Consider the following 15,139-nt stretch of genomic DNA (forward strand, 5'->3'; position numbering starts at 1 on the left):
CTTCCTTTTACAAGAAAAGAAATGCTCGTAAAAATAAAAACCCTGCTTCTAGAAAAACTGCTTACTATTCCAACTTTATAAATATGATTTGTTGTTCATGAATAAATTGATTTAAGAAGACTACGAAACCTTTCCATAATGAAGTAATATTTTCTACAGTCAAGATTACAAAGAATGTCTCTTTCTTCCCTTGATTAAAACATTTACGGCACAAAAACAAAGCTGAAATCATTTAAACCTTCCCATAAAACAGGGAAAATATGATGCAGATTAAGATCTTGGCTACCAACTACTTATAGCCTAAAGCTATGTGTTTGTGTTCCGATTCTCATCTAATGTATTTTTAAGCTTCTTCATGATAATATCAGCGATGAGCAATGACACACGAACACACACACACACACACACACACATATATATATATATATATATATATATATATATATATATATATATATATATATACACATGTCAGGTTTCCTAATGTATTGATGCATTTCGTAAATGAATATGCCAGAGAGAGAGAGAGAGAGAGAGAGGAGAGAGAGACGAGAGAGAGAGAGAGAGAGAGAGAGAGAGAGAGAGAGAGAGTCATTGCCATATAAATTACGTAGGTATAATGGCTTATATGCCATAACATGGTGATAAAGATGTCAATAAAAAATCTTTCTCCTAAGGTTGAGACATAAGACAAATCTCGTTGAAATAAAAGAATGTTCGTGAAATCAATAAACGAACACAAAAAATTTGAATATCAAAACTGAATTATCACAAATATTTACCTGAACGACTTTGCAGAAACTTTGTAATTTCAACCTGGAGTAATGTCCACTAATCTTTCTTTTCGTGTTCCTTTTACAGTGCTATAAACCATGAAAAGTTTACTGTACAGATATCATTTCGGTTACTGCTCCATGAAGCTCAAAGGGGAAACTCTTCTCCTCTCAGATGGTTCGTAACACCCATTGGTTTGTTTGTTTGTATGGTGTTTTTACGTTACATGGAACCAGTGGTTATTCAGCAACGGGACCAGCGGCTTTACGTGACAACCAAACCACGTCGAGAGTGAACTTCTATCACCAGAAATACACATCTCTCACACCTCAGTGGAATGCCCGAGAATCGAACTCGCGGATACCGAGGTGGCACGCCAACACCATACCCACCCGCCACTGAGGCGCTATACACCCCTTGGGACCATCTCTTTCAACGTCTAAGTAACTGTTTTTTCCATCGTCTGACAACCTTACGAACTCTACCTCCTGTTTTTCCCACCTCTAATACCCTTCCGTTCTTTCGAAGAGAGCAAAGATCGTTTAATTTGTGATTTAGCCTTACCCTTATTCCTTCCTTTTAATTTTCCTAACTTCGGGCCCTTGCTACATAAGGGTATTAGGCTGCCTGTCCCGCTGACGTTTGTTCTTTTAAAAAATAATCCATTGGCCTATTTGCCAAGTTAATAAACAGAGACCTAAGCTAAGTAAAGTTTGTTTATGCAAAACCTTAATCCTGATATACGAAACTCCGACACGACGAGCGATCAACTACTACATTTACAGTTACATTAAACTAAACCCTTAGCAATACCACAATAGGAAAACAAAACAATTAAAGCGAGAATGATCAAAATACGTATGGCGAATGCATGACTGCTATAGAGGTATCTGGTATGGGCAGCAGTGCTAAAAATTCGACCTGAGAGCGAAGGAAACTACACAAGATACCTGATTAACCCACGACGAACGAGAGATGTATTGGTGGAAGATTGTTTATGGAAATGATTTACTACGTGTTACCTTCTGACAAACATTAGTGAGTGAAGAAATATTGGATTCTTGCAAAACACAGGAGAGGCCCTGATAATATTTCAAGTTCCTTTTTAAATATCTGTTGATCTGCACGATCGATTGAAAAATTTTGACGACTGTAAAGATTTTCTTAACTAAAATTAACGTTCAAGATTTCCTGTCACAAAGACGAAATCCAAGCCATTTACATAAATATGAAAAATGTTAGCTTTTCAATCTTACTAACGATACGAAACACAAATACTGTGAAAATGGTGAAAATATACTAAACAATTTCTAAACAAAATTTACAGGAAAAGGTTACAGGAGAGCTCCAAAGATGTTTGCAACGCAGAGCCTTAATATAATAAGAAAGAAGCGCCTAACTCGCACGTGGATATCTATACCTGAATCACTTTAAAAAACACGGTTGTTAAAACTGTTGTAAGAAAGAGGGTTGTGCTATACAAGCGCAGACATATGGCTCCTTGGAGTTTGGAGCCAGAAAAAACAAACCCAACGGAGTTGAGTTACTTCCCTTCCCGTTTACCCAAAGGTATGACTTTGTAAGCCAGAAAGTGATTCCTGTCAAAGTAATATTACATCAGGAGTTTAAAACATGAAAAGTAAGTGAAAAAAAATTTTTGTGTGTGCTTTTATGTAAATGTAAGCAGGTCAAGCAGATTACAATAACAAACGTAAGTGACAAAATAAACATGCACGCATGCCCATATACAAATATGTTTATGTGTGTGCGCGCGCGTAAGTTACTGTGGTCTTCAAAAAAAAAAAAAAAGCATATTTTCTCTCACAGAAAACTTCATTGTACTGACCGGCAGCAATAATTCAATTGAAAATATGCTTATTTAAATCCTGACTAGTAAATATGAGAACTGAAATTAAGCTGTAGATATCTCACCCTAACCAAAACATGAGCTGGACTAATTTATTCTATAAAGGGCCCATGGACAGGCGGTGGGCCAAAAAGTTACCAGTGCAGCAAAACCTCAGAGTTACAGAATTTCCCTCTAAGATGGTATTTTAAACTGTTATGGCAAACTTATCTCACTTACCAGCTACAATACATACTCGTGTTTGCTATAAACAATATAATATTTCTTGGACGTATAATTTATTGATGTTGAAATTCTTCAACTAAACTTCCTGGTTAGAACGGTTAAGTCTTATAAAATGTACGCTCTTGTCAAATAAATAATTATATCAAATAAAACTCAAGTTTGCTAAAACTTTAGAACGGAACATACTGGAAATGATGAAAACTTTCACGTAAGTGTCCGCAACTTCTCATTCGTCGCCTGTTGAGTGGAATTATGGATTTCACAACATTTAACGTTTCACGGCAAACACAGCGGATGGAAACTGAGTCACCAGGGATGGCGATTCGGTATCCATCTCTCAGATGGAATATTTTATAAACTTATTTTTAAGACAACCATAAATACTATGGGATTAACCTGCATTTGTACATTTCATGCTACAGCCTGTACTGGATGGTCTGGTGAAAAGAAACTTACGAATCATTCACGCTACTGAATTTATTATTTTTTGGAGGGAGTTGGGGTGCTATGGGAAACCTCAGGAGAGTGAATCCAAGGATCTTAGACCCACGGATTAAGGGGTATTATATACGATATATTATGATGCATATATATTATATATATATATATATATATATATATATATATACATGAGTGTATATATAAAATCATATATTTACATATATATGTATATATATGCTTATTCAATTTCTTTTAATCAGCATTTCAATATATAATTACGTACTGCACAAATCAGTTTTCTGCCCAAACCATGATAAATGACCCCCGAAGTCACAGTCAGTGATTTCCATTATAATCCACTAAAAACCCTTAATTTAATGGCAAATGTTAAACAGACCAACTTTGTATAATTTAAACGTGTAAATTGAGTTGAGCGAGCCTTTATTTGAAAATATCCCTTACTTAATTATCTTTAAATTAAATAACATATTTTTGTCCAAAGTCTTTACAATACAGCGTATGTTTGTTGTTTGTAAATCTGAATGCATAAATGCAAATATATCGGCATCCCTAAACCTGGAATTGTTTAGCGAGCAAATGAATTGTTACACATTCACAATAAACAGTTTACGAAGTTACTGACTTTCACATAATGGTGTCACAACAGCTAAGGTCATTGACATCACAATGTTACAAAGGATCTGCATACAGAAAACAATAATGAGCGAGAGAGACACAACCACAAAGACTTGTCCAAAGGCATTCCAAAAGATCATTCAACGTCCACTGGAGCCCGAAAGGAAGCGGATTCTCTTTTACAAAACTGATGAACTGAATCATTTTAGTGTAGTTTGTATTGGGTAATCCATGCCTTAAAGACTTTGTCTAGGATAATGTAGGATAACTTTTAAGATTTTTAAATACTGAATCGCACTAGTTGTCAAAAAGGCAAAGGATGATGTTTTTAATAATCTTTGTTAATTTTCGTATGTCTTCCTGCAAATACTCAAGTCATGTAGCCAACCTATTCTGAATATAAGATAATATCAAATGCCATAAAACAGGAATGCATACCCAACAAAGCTAAATCCTTTTTTCTTTACGACTTTCAATGTTTATGAGGACTGTATACCATAGCTTGGCCAAAAAAATTTTCGGAAAAGCCGGAATGGAAATTTACTTCTTTTTCTTTTATCAGTAAATGCTACTAGTCGACAAATGACTATGAACTTTGGGACTGAACAGTAGAGCTAATGGGCATTTTCATTATATCGCATTCAGTTCTAAAGAAATTTGTGATGGATATTAATTTAGACATCAGCAAATGAACTGCCGAACTCAGGGTGCTCAGCTTTTTCCATTTCGTATGTAGTTAGGAGTCGTATTACAAATGCATTTCTGAAACGACGCGGACAAAGTAACACTGCATCCACCATGACAGCAATGAAAAATCCGTCTCCATCAATGACACAGTGAATACTTATAGCGCGATTGCTCCAGCCGGCAGACAACCCCTTATCATGACTGTATACCTGACACGCCGAGGATACTAAAAACAAATGCAGTGGGAAAAATTAACCATTACTATGGTCTTTAAGTCAAACCTAGCAATCCTTTTCATTATGAACGCTCCAATTATCTGCTGTTATTGAAAAATATCAGGGAAAACGTATTGTTGGGGGAGAAATGAGAAACAAAGAGAAGGGAGGGAGGGAGGGAAGGAGGGAGAGGGAAGGGAAGGGATAGCGAGCGTTCGAATCTGTAAATGACTCCTGCCTCAACTAACACCACTTGACAATGCACCATTTCGATCAAATAATTAGTTTGAAAGATATTTTAGAAAAACGATGACTCGCGGTCCTTGAAATGCATAGTAGTAGCCTACTCCAACAAAAGGAAAGAGCCAAAACCTGGTCCAATGAAAACACTTAATCACAGAAACTTTAATATTGAGACATTTACCTTGAAGACAAGAAACTTTCTTTCAAGTGGTAGTTTTTCCATATAACAGTATTGTATTGTATAGGATGTTGTCACTGACCATTTTTCATAAACATACATGGAATTTTTAATGATCATTTCCAGTTTTTAAGGTTCTTGAGTGATAACGCTCATTTTGGATAAGATTAGCCTCTCAACTTTAAGAAGTCATACTGCACTGTCCAGTACCAATCTTTTGTTCACTTTCCAGTGTTATGGGTGCGAAGTTAAGAGAATTTTGGAAAGTCCACAAGCTAACTGGACCATAGCTTAATCGGGTAATTTAATTTTTCCCGCTTCTGTTTGTCTATCTCAATTTACCTAAAATGTTCTGTTTAAACCTATTTCATAGGTAATGAGAAGCAAAAATTCTGTGTTGATCAAATGAGCAGAGGTCCACACTGTTGAGGCTTTCTCTGGAAACTATAAGGCCTTTTTTGGGAAGAGAACTATATAACAATCTAGACGAAAGGCACAATGAAATATTGACCACTATGTTTCTATCTTAATACACAGTTACATAATATGGAAGTAAAGTGGTTTATTTCTTGGAAAAGAATTTGGATTTAGGCTTTAGGTTTGTTTTCTAATGGCTACATTGGGATGAGAGACTACACATTATTCTAAATTAAAAATTCAACAGCTGAAGAACACCTAAAGACCCATCAATGCTCCGTTTCCTATCTTAAAATCAGCTTTTGAACCACATCTAGGGAAGGCTTTCCTTAGGTGGGTGCCTTATTCTGGCTTTTAGTGGCAGAATTTGGTCTTAAGGATACATCACGAATGCCTTATACCATGATGGTGTCGCTCATTTAATATCTAATCTTGAGCATTCCAGTTCATGCTTACTTTATCAATGCTTGTTGCAGATAAAGTAGATTACGTTTACATGACGGTGTAGTTAGGCAGTATTATTTTTTCTAAGTGATTTTACATCACTTACTAAAATATCCTTAGTTTAACTAACCCAGTAATTTGAGTATCCCATAGGTGTTGCTCGAGACATCTACATACATTCAAATAACGGTGGTTCTTGAGACCCTTATTAATCTCCCAGGGAAGCCACACCTCCCTGTTATGTCCACAGGTGTGGAAAGAATGCAGGGGAGAGAGGTTTGTAACCATACAAGTTACATTTGCCGTACCAGTTTCGGACTCTGGAACCGTCCAATCCAGCATCCTAAATGAGGCCTACCATCAAGGTCTGCTCCCAGAGACCTAGCTGTTCCTATAATGTCTGTTGCCACATTTTATCTATTTAAGAATTACTGCAGCATCATCAAGAATGAAGCTAGCCTTAAAGGACAAACGATTATCACAACTTGGATTGCAGGTAATCTTACCACTGGTAAATCTCTTTTGGAGGTGCATATGAACAAATACCAGAAATTATGACCTGATCCAACATGTACTACAGCCATCCCTCAAATACCCTTTGGTATCAACTTAAACAATCCATCTCTCACCATATTCCCTTTTTGTATTGTGTTGATACTTACGAAAATGCAGCTAATTTCTACTAGAAACAATGTGCCATTCTTATTTTACTTAAAATCACAGTAACCTTTTATCTTGTTCAAGGATTAATCTATTTCAAAATTGTCCCGTCAAAGATAAATTTCATAAAAATTAATAATTCATCTCATGAGAAAAACAAGTGTTTGCATCCATTAACCAAAAATGGATAGTAAGAATAAATTCAGGTAAGAATGAGGGGTAAAACCTAGAGGCTGTTTCCCATATCTTTGTTGTTTTTGAACTATGGACTCCTTAACCTGTCTGACAGATATAGCACCTTAGTTGTTTTTTTAAGAAGTAAAAAAACTATATCCTTGTATGAAGTACACATTTCTGGGACTTAATATCTGATTTCCTTGATGGTGATATTTTCACCATAGTTGCTTTGCTAGGTAGATCAGCATTACAGTCTGCATATATCCTGCATATAGCTGTAAGCCCAACATGACTACTGACCTCGAGTGAAATTGGATAAAAAACACTTTCACTGGATCTATCTGGACACATCTAAGAATATTCCAACAGTATTCTGTGGATATAGCACTAAAATGGCACTGCAAGCTAATTAAAGGGAACTATCATTTCATGCCAAACCTTGGTCTGAGCCTCATGGTTTCCATGGGCGAGTCTGGTCACTATGAAGATGGAACTAGTGCCTATACTGTCCTCCTGTGGCTCTAACGATATACGCTAAGTGTCTCTCTGAGATCTCCTTCAGACTAGAACATCTCCTATGGATGACCCTGACACTAGGTTTCAACTCCGAAATTTCTTTATTATCATAAAACGTTTATTGACGCAGCACCTGCATTACCGGTTTTTCCTGCAGCAAAACTCTCCTAGCAATGATCTCCCGAGTTCTGCTAACGTGCAACGACTCAATATTTATCCCTGTAAAACATAAGTTTCTCCCCTTCAAGCCTTAACCAGTTTGAGATTGTGACAACCGAAATCAAACAAATATTGCAAATTCACCTTATAAAGGACTGTTCCTTAGAGCAACTATAGAGTTCGAAGACCCAGACCTACTGGCATCAGAACAATGAGACGGCGGTCTGGAGATGACAATATTTTGGAAGGAAAGGCAAGTTCTACGAATCAAGGATTTACCTATACACTCCTCCAGAGGAAAGAAAATATAAAACTCTTGTAAATGTTCCTTCAACTGGCAAAAATCACCTATGATACAAAAGGAGGTAAATCTGCACATTTTGAAAAAATGGTTTATATGATACCAATTCACATAAATAGATGTTCCAGGTGCATCTACCCAAATACGCTATATTTGATGATTGCTTTTTGACAGCTGTCTCTTGTTCAACATTACCATCAAATATGAAAATGTTTATGACTTCTTTTATGAAGCAATAAATAATTTATAAATGATTTGGCGAGTCACGGCTTACTACAAATCAATTCCTATTTCACAAACGAACAGATATTAATGGGCTACATAATCTCTATCCGGTGTATTCACTGACACTGTTCCAAATGTGTGAGCCATAAAAAATAAAATTTTCCCTTTAATACAGAATCAATTCATAAAACAAAGCAAACTTATCATAAAATAAATTATCAAGATCACAGTTTAAACGAGAAGATCGAGCTACACTTCTTAGCTCTTATGAAGCTACCCATAATCACCACAGATGAAACGAGCCTTTCTGAAAATATAATTTTCATGATTTTCTCGACGTCCTTTTGTTACGATGGTGTTATAAAATAAAACATGTAAAATAATACATTATAACAATGTCCAAGCACAGTCAAAAATGTCTAAACACAACTTGATTAGGAAATATAACAAAAGTGTAATACGTGCTGAAAATATAGAGAAAGAAGTTTGTTAAAATGTTATGCTCCAAATTGCAGTAAGCCCTGTTTAATGTTTAGTAACCGGTTAATGTGTTATTTCAGTCACATATGTCCCAATTAATGACCCAGAAAGATTTCACATTATTAAATATAAAGTTACATGCTTATCAAACAAAATATTACATTTTATGTACAAAACATTTTTAGTTATTCGAAAAAATAAGATATAATGGCAACTGAAATGTCATATATTGTAACAATGTAAGCGTCATAAAATAATAACATAAAATAATCAATTTCAATACTCATTCGTGTCACTCTAAAGCAAACCAAGTAAACATGAACGCGTGAAAGAAAGAATCACAGCTCAAATCTACACGAAAAGCACAAATGAATACACTGAAAATACACACATAATCTACTGTCCAAATTCATCAACATTACACACACTTACCTTCACCACAACCCAAACAAATACATTACAGTACAGTACACACAAGGATAATAAAACTACACACAAAGACATTACTACACGTGCAATAACTCACCTCCCACCAGTAAAGCCATTTACTTAGAGATTCAGTTTATTAATATTTATTTTTTTATCAGAGATATCAGCTTTATATATAACACATTTTATCCTGCAGAAATCATTCTTGTGATTAAGCTTTATTTTTTTTTTCAATTTCATGATCCTAATAGTCTTCCATTAAAAACCGCTGGTTTCATAAATAATTGACTGATTCTTTTTCATGAATATGATTAATTTCACGTTCTGAAGCTGATTTAAAAACTAATCTCATATAGTCCTTTCTTATGCAAAAGTCAAATGTCTATTTTCATAATCATGTTTAATCTCAACGTTTGTGGCATTATCTGGATCTCTTGCATTTATTTCTACATGACAATTAGTGTCTCGAAGCTTGGTAGTAACTGATAAAATAATGGATCAACAGGGCAATGTAATAATGGTTCTTAACATAATTTTCTACTTTCAGCATATTTCTATCTATTTTCTTATAATCACTTACGTTCTGTTTTGCTAATAGGGGTCTTCTCATAATCATATAAGTTTTTTATCTAATATAAGAATAACTGTGTATAAAAGTATTAAAATTTATAATTATTAAAGAGATAAGCAAATATAAAACACAGTTCTCTCCAAATTTAAATCTAGAAAGTTTTCCAATTTCTTGTTACATACTTCAGCTTAGAAAGCTAAGTATTCCTTGTTCTATAGTCCTGTCTTAACAAGCCCAGTGTTCCTTAGTCTGTAGTACTTCATCTTGGTAAGTTTCGTAATACTAGCTCTATATTTACTTCTAGCAAGCCTGGTATTCCTTGTTCTGTACTTTGTCTTCTTGGCAAGTTTAGTGTTACTTAAACTGTATTCCATCTTCTTGGCACGTTAATATTCCTTGCTCTGTACTTTATCTTCTTACCAAGCTCTGTATTCCTTTCTCTGTACTTCTTGTCATGTCTAGTATTCCTTAACCTGACTTGATCTTCTTGGCAAGTTTAGCATTCCTTTCTCTGTACTTCATCTCTATAGAAAGCTTAGTGAGTGTGATGAAAGAATCAGTGGCCAATGTGAGAGGAGAGAGGGTACACGCGTAAGAAGTGGACAAAGAAAGGAAAGTGAAATAAAGAAGAAGGAGGAAAGCCTGGTACAGACCTACAAGTTCTTCTTTCATAAGTACTTGGGGTCTTCCTTTTCTGGATACTTAAACTTCCCAAACGGCTTTCTTCTCTCGAATGCAATAGTGGTGCCCCAATCTCTGTTATTTATCCATCTTTAATCTTTTGGCTGTGGGATAATATAAACTGACCTCCATTTCGACAGTTTTATTGAACCAAGCCATCCGCAGGAGGAGGCAGCGAGACAAGTTGAGACTATGAGCATAGAACAACGGCAAAATTGACTGAACAAACTATAAAGGAACAGGTCACATGAACATGTTCTTCAGACAGAAAAAGAGACAGAGATAAAGAGACAGAGAGAAAAAGTGCTATGTTGGATTCTCATTACACAAACTGGAAACATCAAACGGATGAGAAACTGTCACTTAAAAGTGAACAAAACTTGAACACGATCATTACATTCCAAAGATAATCTTGGCACAGATAGAGAGAAGGGAACATTATGACAAAACCCTGCATATAAAATATATCTAATATTTTAGGAGGAGAAACTGAGTCATGTGTATAAAAGAAATAGATTGGTGGAACCTGTCGTGAGGTCTATCTATTTTTTCCTCAGGGGTATGTTAACAACAATGTTCTCTTGAGAACTGTATAAAAAGTTACGGTTTCTCCTATTCACAATACTATAAGGAAGTTCTTACATTCAAAATAACACTTCGGTGATTCAATTCACCGTCGATATAACAAAATGACACCAGAGCAAAGGAGTCTAGTCCTTAATTTCAAAATCAATAGAATCTCATTTGCATATGTACAGCAAAAGTTGAAACAAATCGACGTGAGCATCATGCCCGGGAGAGGCTGAACTTGAAAACTGCCAAAAACACAGAGTTACACTTGCCTTCAGAGGCCCAAACACTTGACCAAACTGAATTTTCACTAAGTCCTATCTCCTCAAGAGATCTCTTGCAGGCATGATACCCAACATCACAAGAGAAAAGACCTTACATTATGTCAGTACAAAACGTGTACATATAATGTAGATATTTTCTTAGCAACAAAATACTTTCTCTCATACAATTACACATGCAATTGACACAGCCTAGAATCAACTTAATACGTTTTGTGGAGTCCAAAATTCACGATACAGTACTACATTTACTGTGAATAACAAAACAGGTAGAAAAAAAAGCACCGTCTATGAGAGAAGGGACAGACTTCTTTAAAAAATATAGGACCAGAAAGAGAGACGAAGAGAGTTAAAATGGGTTAGTAAGAGGAAAAGTAAAAGAGAGAAGAACGAGAAGTAAATCTCGAGGTTTTGAAGAATCTCCTTCTTCACAAGACACCTAAGGAATGGGAGGCAGTTTCACTATATAAAGGCACTTCAGTCTCGAACGTCATGTGGAAGACAAAAGGAAAAGCTATCATTAAGTGTCATGACTCTTAGGAACGAGTTGGCTTCGAGTATATAGTAAATAAAAAATCAAAAGCGTAATTACCATAAAACACTTTGCAAATCGAAGATGGGTGGCTACAGTTCAGAGAGAAAGAAAAAAGCTAAATCCAGTTAAAGCTACACTGAATAAAGAAATTCTACCATTGTTTAAAACCAGGTCAAAAAGAAGATCACAGTTCTATAAATATATATCTATATATAAATTCTTTAAATTCTCTTATATTAGGAGGATTTCCAAACGTCATTGGAGGGGATGAATGGGTTTTTCGTACCATCTTAAACCTTTGACTAGAGGCATAGTTATGGAAAGGGGTTCTTAATACTGCATATTTCTAAGTGGTCCTTGAAACCGTTAAGTATCAATTCACCTTGGAAAGTCCTCTTTTCATAAAAGAGGTATCTATCTATGATGGTGACATCAGGAAGCATGTTTAAAAAAGATATGTAAAATATTCTCCGTCCGAAAATCTTTACTGTATGAGTAACCTTACAAACATGGCAGTGAATTTGTGGCCTTCGTTGAAATAGAAACAGCTTCCTACGGTTCGATGTTTAGCATAATATCTCGCTTCTCTAATATGATCTACGTATGCATTCCCTTCCCAAACAGTTAACGACTATATTTTGCAACATTAGTTTAGTTTTGTGCAAGACACATCAAAATTTCTTGAAGAGGTAAAAAAAAAAAGATACCATTTTATATGTGTCGTCTACATGAAAGGCTGAAAAAGAGTACGATTTTTTCCTATTTTTGCGATTTTTTTGTTATCCATCCGTGGACCAACGAGGAAGTAAAAAGGGTCGTTAATTCAACAGCTATTCTGTACATTTGTGACCACCACCACCACCCAAATCAAACATTAGGCCGTAAATCAGTTATATCAGTAGCAGTAGTAGTAGTAGTAGTAGTAGTAGTAGTAGCCCCCAGCAGCAGAGGAACCAGCAGCAGTAGTAGCAGAAGGGAAGTAGATTCTACGATTTTTCCCAATGTTTTACTCCTTCTCACCTGTGACACAGATGGCAGCATCAGTAGTCGCCATCCCTAGGAGATTCACAGCTGTACAAGTGTATACTCCATCATCCTCTGCAAATTAACAGACGCCAAATTTTATTACAGATTAAAACTGCATTATAACTGTTCATAACAACAATCTGGCTGCAGCTACACGTCATCAGGACTAAATGCCATTTCTCAGTTTTCTTTTAATCCCATATCTCAGTTTTCTTTTATTTGTGCGTGTGAACGTTTTGGAAAAAATGAGAATGCATTAGCAATTAAGTGTCTTGGCTTGCGCTGCTCGAATTATGATTAGAGGAGTTAAACTGGCGAAATTGAAAGAATCTTAACAGACCTATTTCTTTAAGTATATGTCGTTTAAACAAACTGGGGTCCTTTCTTTCATTTCTATGCATTCCATTCTTATTCTGAAGGGAGGGTGCATCATTTACTTATAAGAAAGGTAAACCTCTACTAAAAAGAAACCTCTGATATATGGGAATTTGCTAACCTCAATAAGCTATAACTATCTTGAAAATCTCTGGACAGCATTCCAGAACCTATCAGGGGCAGTACCACACACCAAGTACAGAAAGAATTCAAACTATTTTCAATTCAGTTATGAAAAACGTGAATCAGATCAAACGAGCAAACCAAAATGTAAGCTTTACACCAAAAACGCTAATTAGACAATAAACCAGACTAACTCAGACAAGGAAAAAAGATAGAATGCCACTTGGTTGCTAAGTAGCACCGACTATTGTGTCATTCATGAACTAAACTACCCAAAAATATGCAAAATAAGTAAACTAACGTGCAAACTATATTTCACTGGTGTAATTACTACTGAAACTAAACTATTGAAATAGCCGAGAACCTGAAATGGCAAAAGAAGGCAATGCAGAGCAATCTAAGCGCTGAACCTGAGTATCTTGAAGAGCTTACGATGTTTCTGATACATTTAAGTCCTTATATTGTCAATGACTGCATGTTTGAAAGTTTACCTGGAAAGACCAATGACTATCAGTTTACCTGGAAAGACCTGAGGGATGATGAGTCTACAAACACCGTTTCTGTAGACTATCTGGTAATGAGGCCCGTTCTGGAGGATGACGTCCCCCTTGGACCATGTCACTTGGACGGGAGGATCTGCTTGAACAACGCATTCCAGCTTTACTGCCTCTCCCGCCGCCACAGTCAGATCGCGAAGAGGCTGGAAAGGTATCATGGTCAGAATGTTTCAGAAGCAAGGTGTGGGGGGGGGGGGTTCCAAGAAATGCCCCCGAGGCTTTTGAGTAAGTTAAGCTGAGGCATCAAAAGTGAAGAAAAAAGAAAAATAAAACATTAAACAAAATCCTTACAGTATTATTGCGTGGTTTAAACAACTATGAAAACAACTGTAATATCAAAAACTGAAAAATGCTACAAATGCTCCTCATTACATAAAGAAAGGGAAATTAGCATATTATGTGATTTATATCTACAGATACCCATGACAGAAAAGGCCAAAATGATTGTAATTCTCTATGACGAAAAATATTTCTTGGGTTTTAGTGAAGTAAAAGTTATGATGCATCGAGAACTCGAACCCATGAAGTGCTCAATAGCCCTTTAAGAATACAACCACTATGCACAAAAACCGCATTACATGGTTAAAAATATTACACGTAGCTCTCCGAGCAGGTTAATATGATAAAAATTTGTGTTTTGCAAATGCAAACCATTGCCTTCCAAAGGAAGAAGGCAACAGTACATGTTAAACATAATCAATTAAGACTTCATGCTTCCTACTAAATACGTATAGAGCTTTGCTTTTCAACTGATGCGTGTATACATAAGAAGATGCGGAATGGGGAGATGTGGAACGTTAGCAGTTGGTATCTCTTATACAATAAAGTGCGCTTGAAAAGAATCTTGTCCTGAACAACTCAGTAACTATCAGTTACTATCAAAGATGTAGGGTGGGCGAAGAAGAAAGCACCATGCCTGAATCTGGCGTGTTTTCAGGCTACTCAAGGATGCAGGGTCACTCAATAATTTTGTCCTGCTAGCTTGGCAAGTGTGACCCACAAGCTAAACTTGAATGGTTGCCTGTCTTGTAAAGTTGACATACATAAACCAAATGGGAATTGGCAGAACTAATTAAAAAGAGATAAATTTCCAGAGCTATGAAAAAGGAAGGAGATCAACTCATGTTTGTCATTTTCTGACATGTTGAAAAGGAAAAGAATAATCTAGATGAAGCCAGTGTCGTCTGGTGCGTGATGCGTGATTGAGGACATGGGAAAGTCACTATAATGATCTTATTAAAAGATAGGGTCATCCTGTGTTTATATTAGAGATAAAAACCCAATAATTTAAGAAGAGCGGCAGACAGAAGAGATGCTTCCCTTCTACATTAGTTGCAAAACCTTTT

General features: G+C 35.8%; 1 protein-coding gene across 1 annotated transcript in view; it reads right to left on the minus strand.

Moving 5' to 3' along the window:
• Nucleotides 1-10,453: 10,453 nt before the first annotated feature.
• LOC135215411 (titin-like) overlaps nt 10,454-15,139 on the minus strand; it is a 499,003-nt gene continuing 494,317 nt past the window's right edge. Inside the window, 2 exon segments of the mRNA XM_064250021.1 lie at nt 10,454-12,810; nt 13,756-13,936. Coding sequence (XP_064106091.1) covers nt 12,719-12,810; nt 13,756-13,936 — 273 coding nt within the window. The 3' untranslated portion in view covers nt 10,454-12,718.

The sequence above is a fragment of the Macrobrachium nipponense genome, chromosome 19 (genome assembly GCF_015104395.2).
Source record: "Macrobrachium nipponense isolate FS-2020 chromosome 19, ASM1510439v2, whole genome shotgun sequence".
NCBI classification, from domain to species: Eukaryota; Metazoa; Arthropoda; class Malacostraca; order Decapoda; family Palaemonidae; genus Macrobrachium; species Macrobrachium nipponense.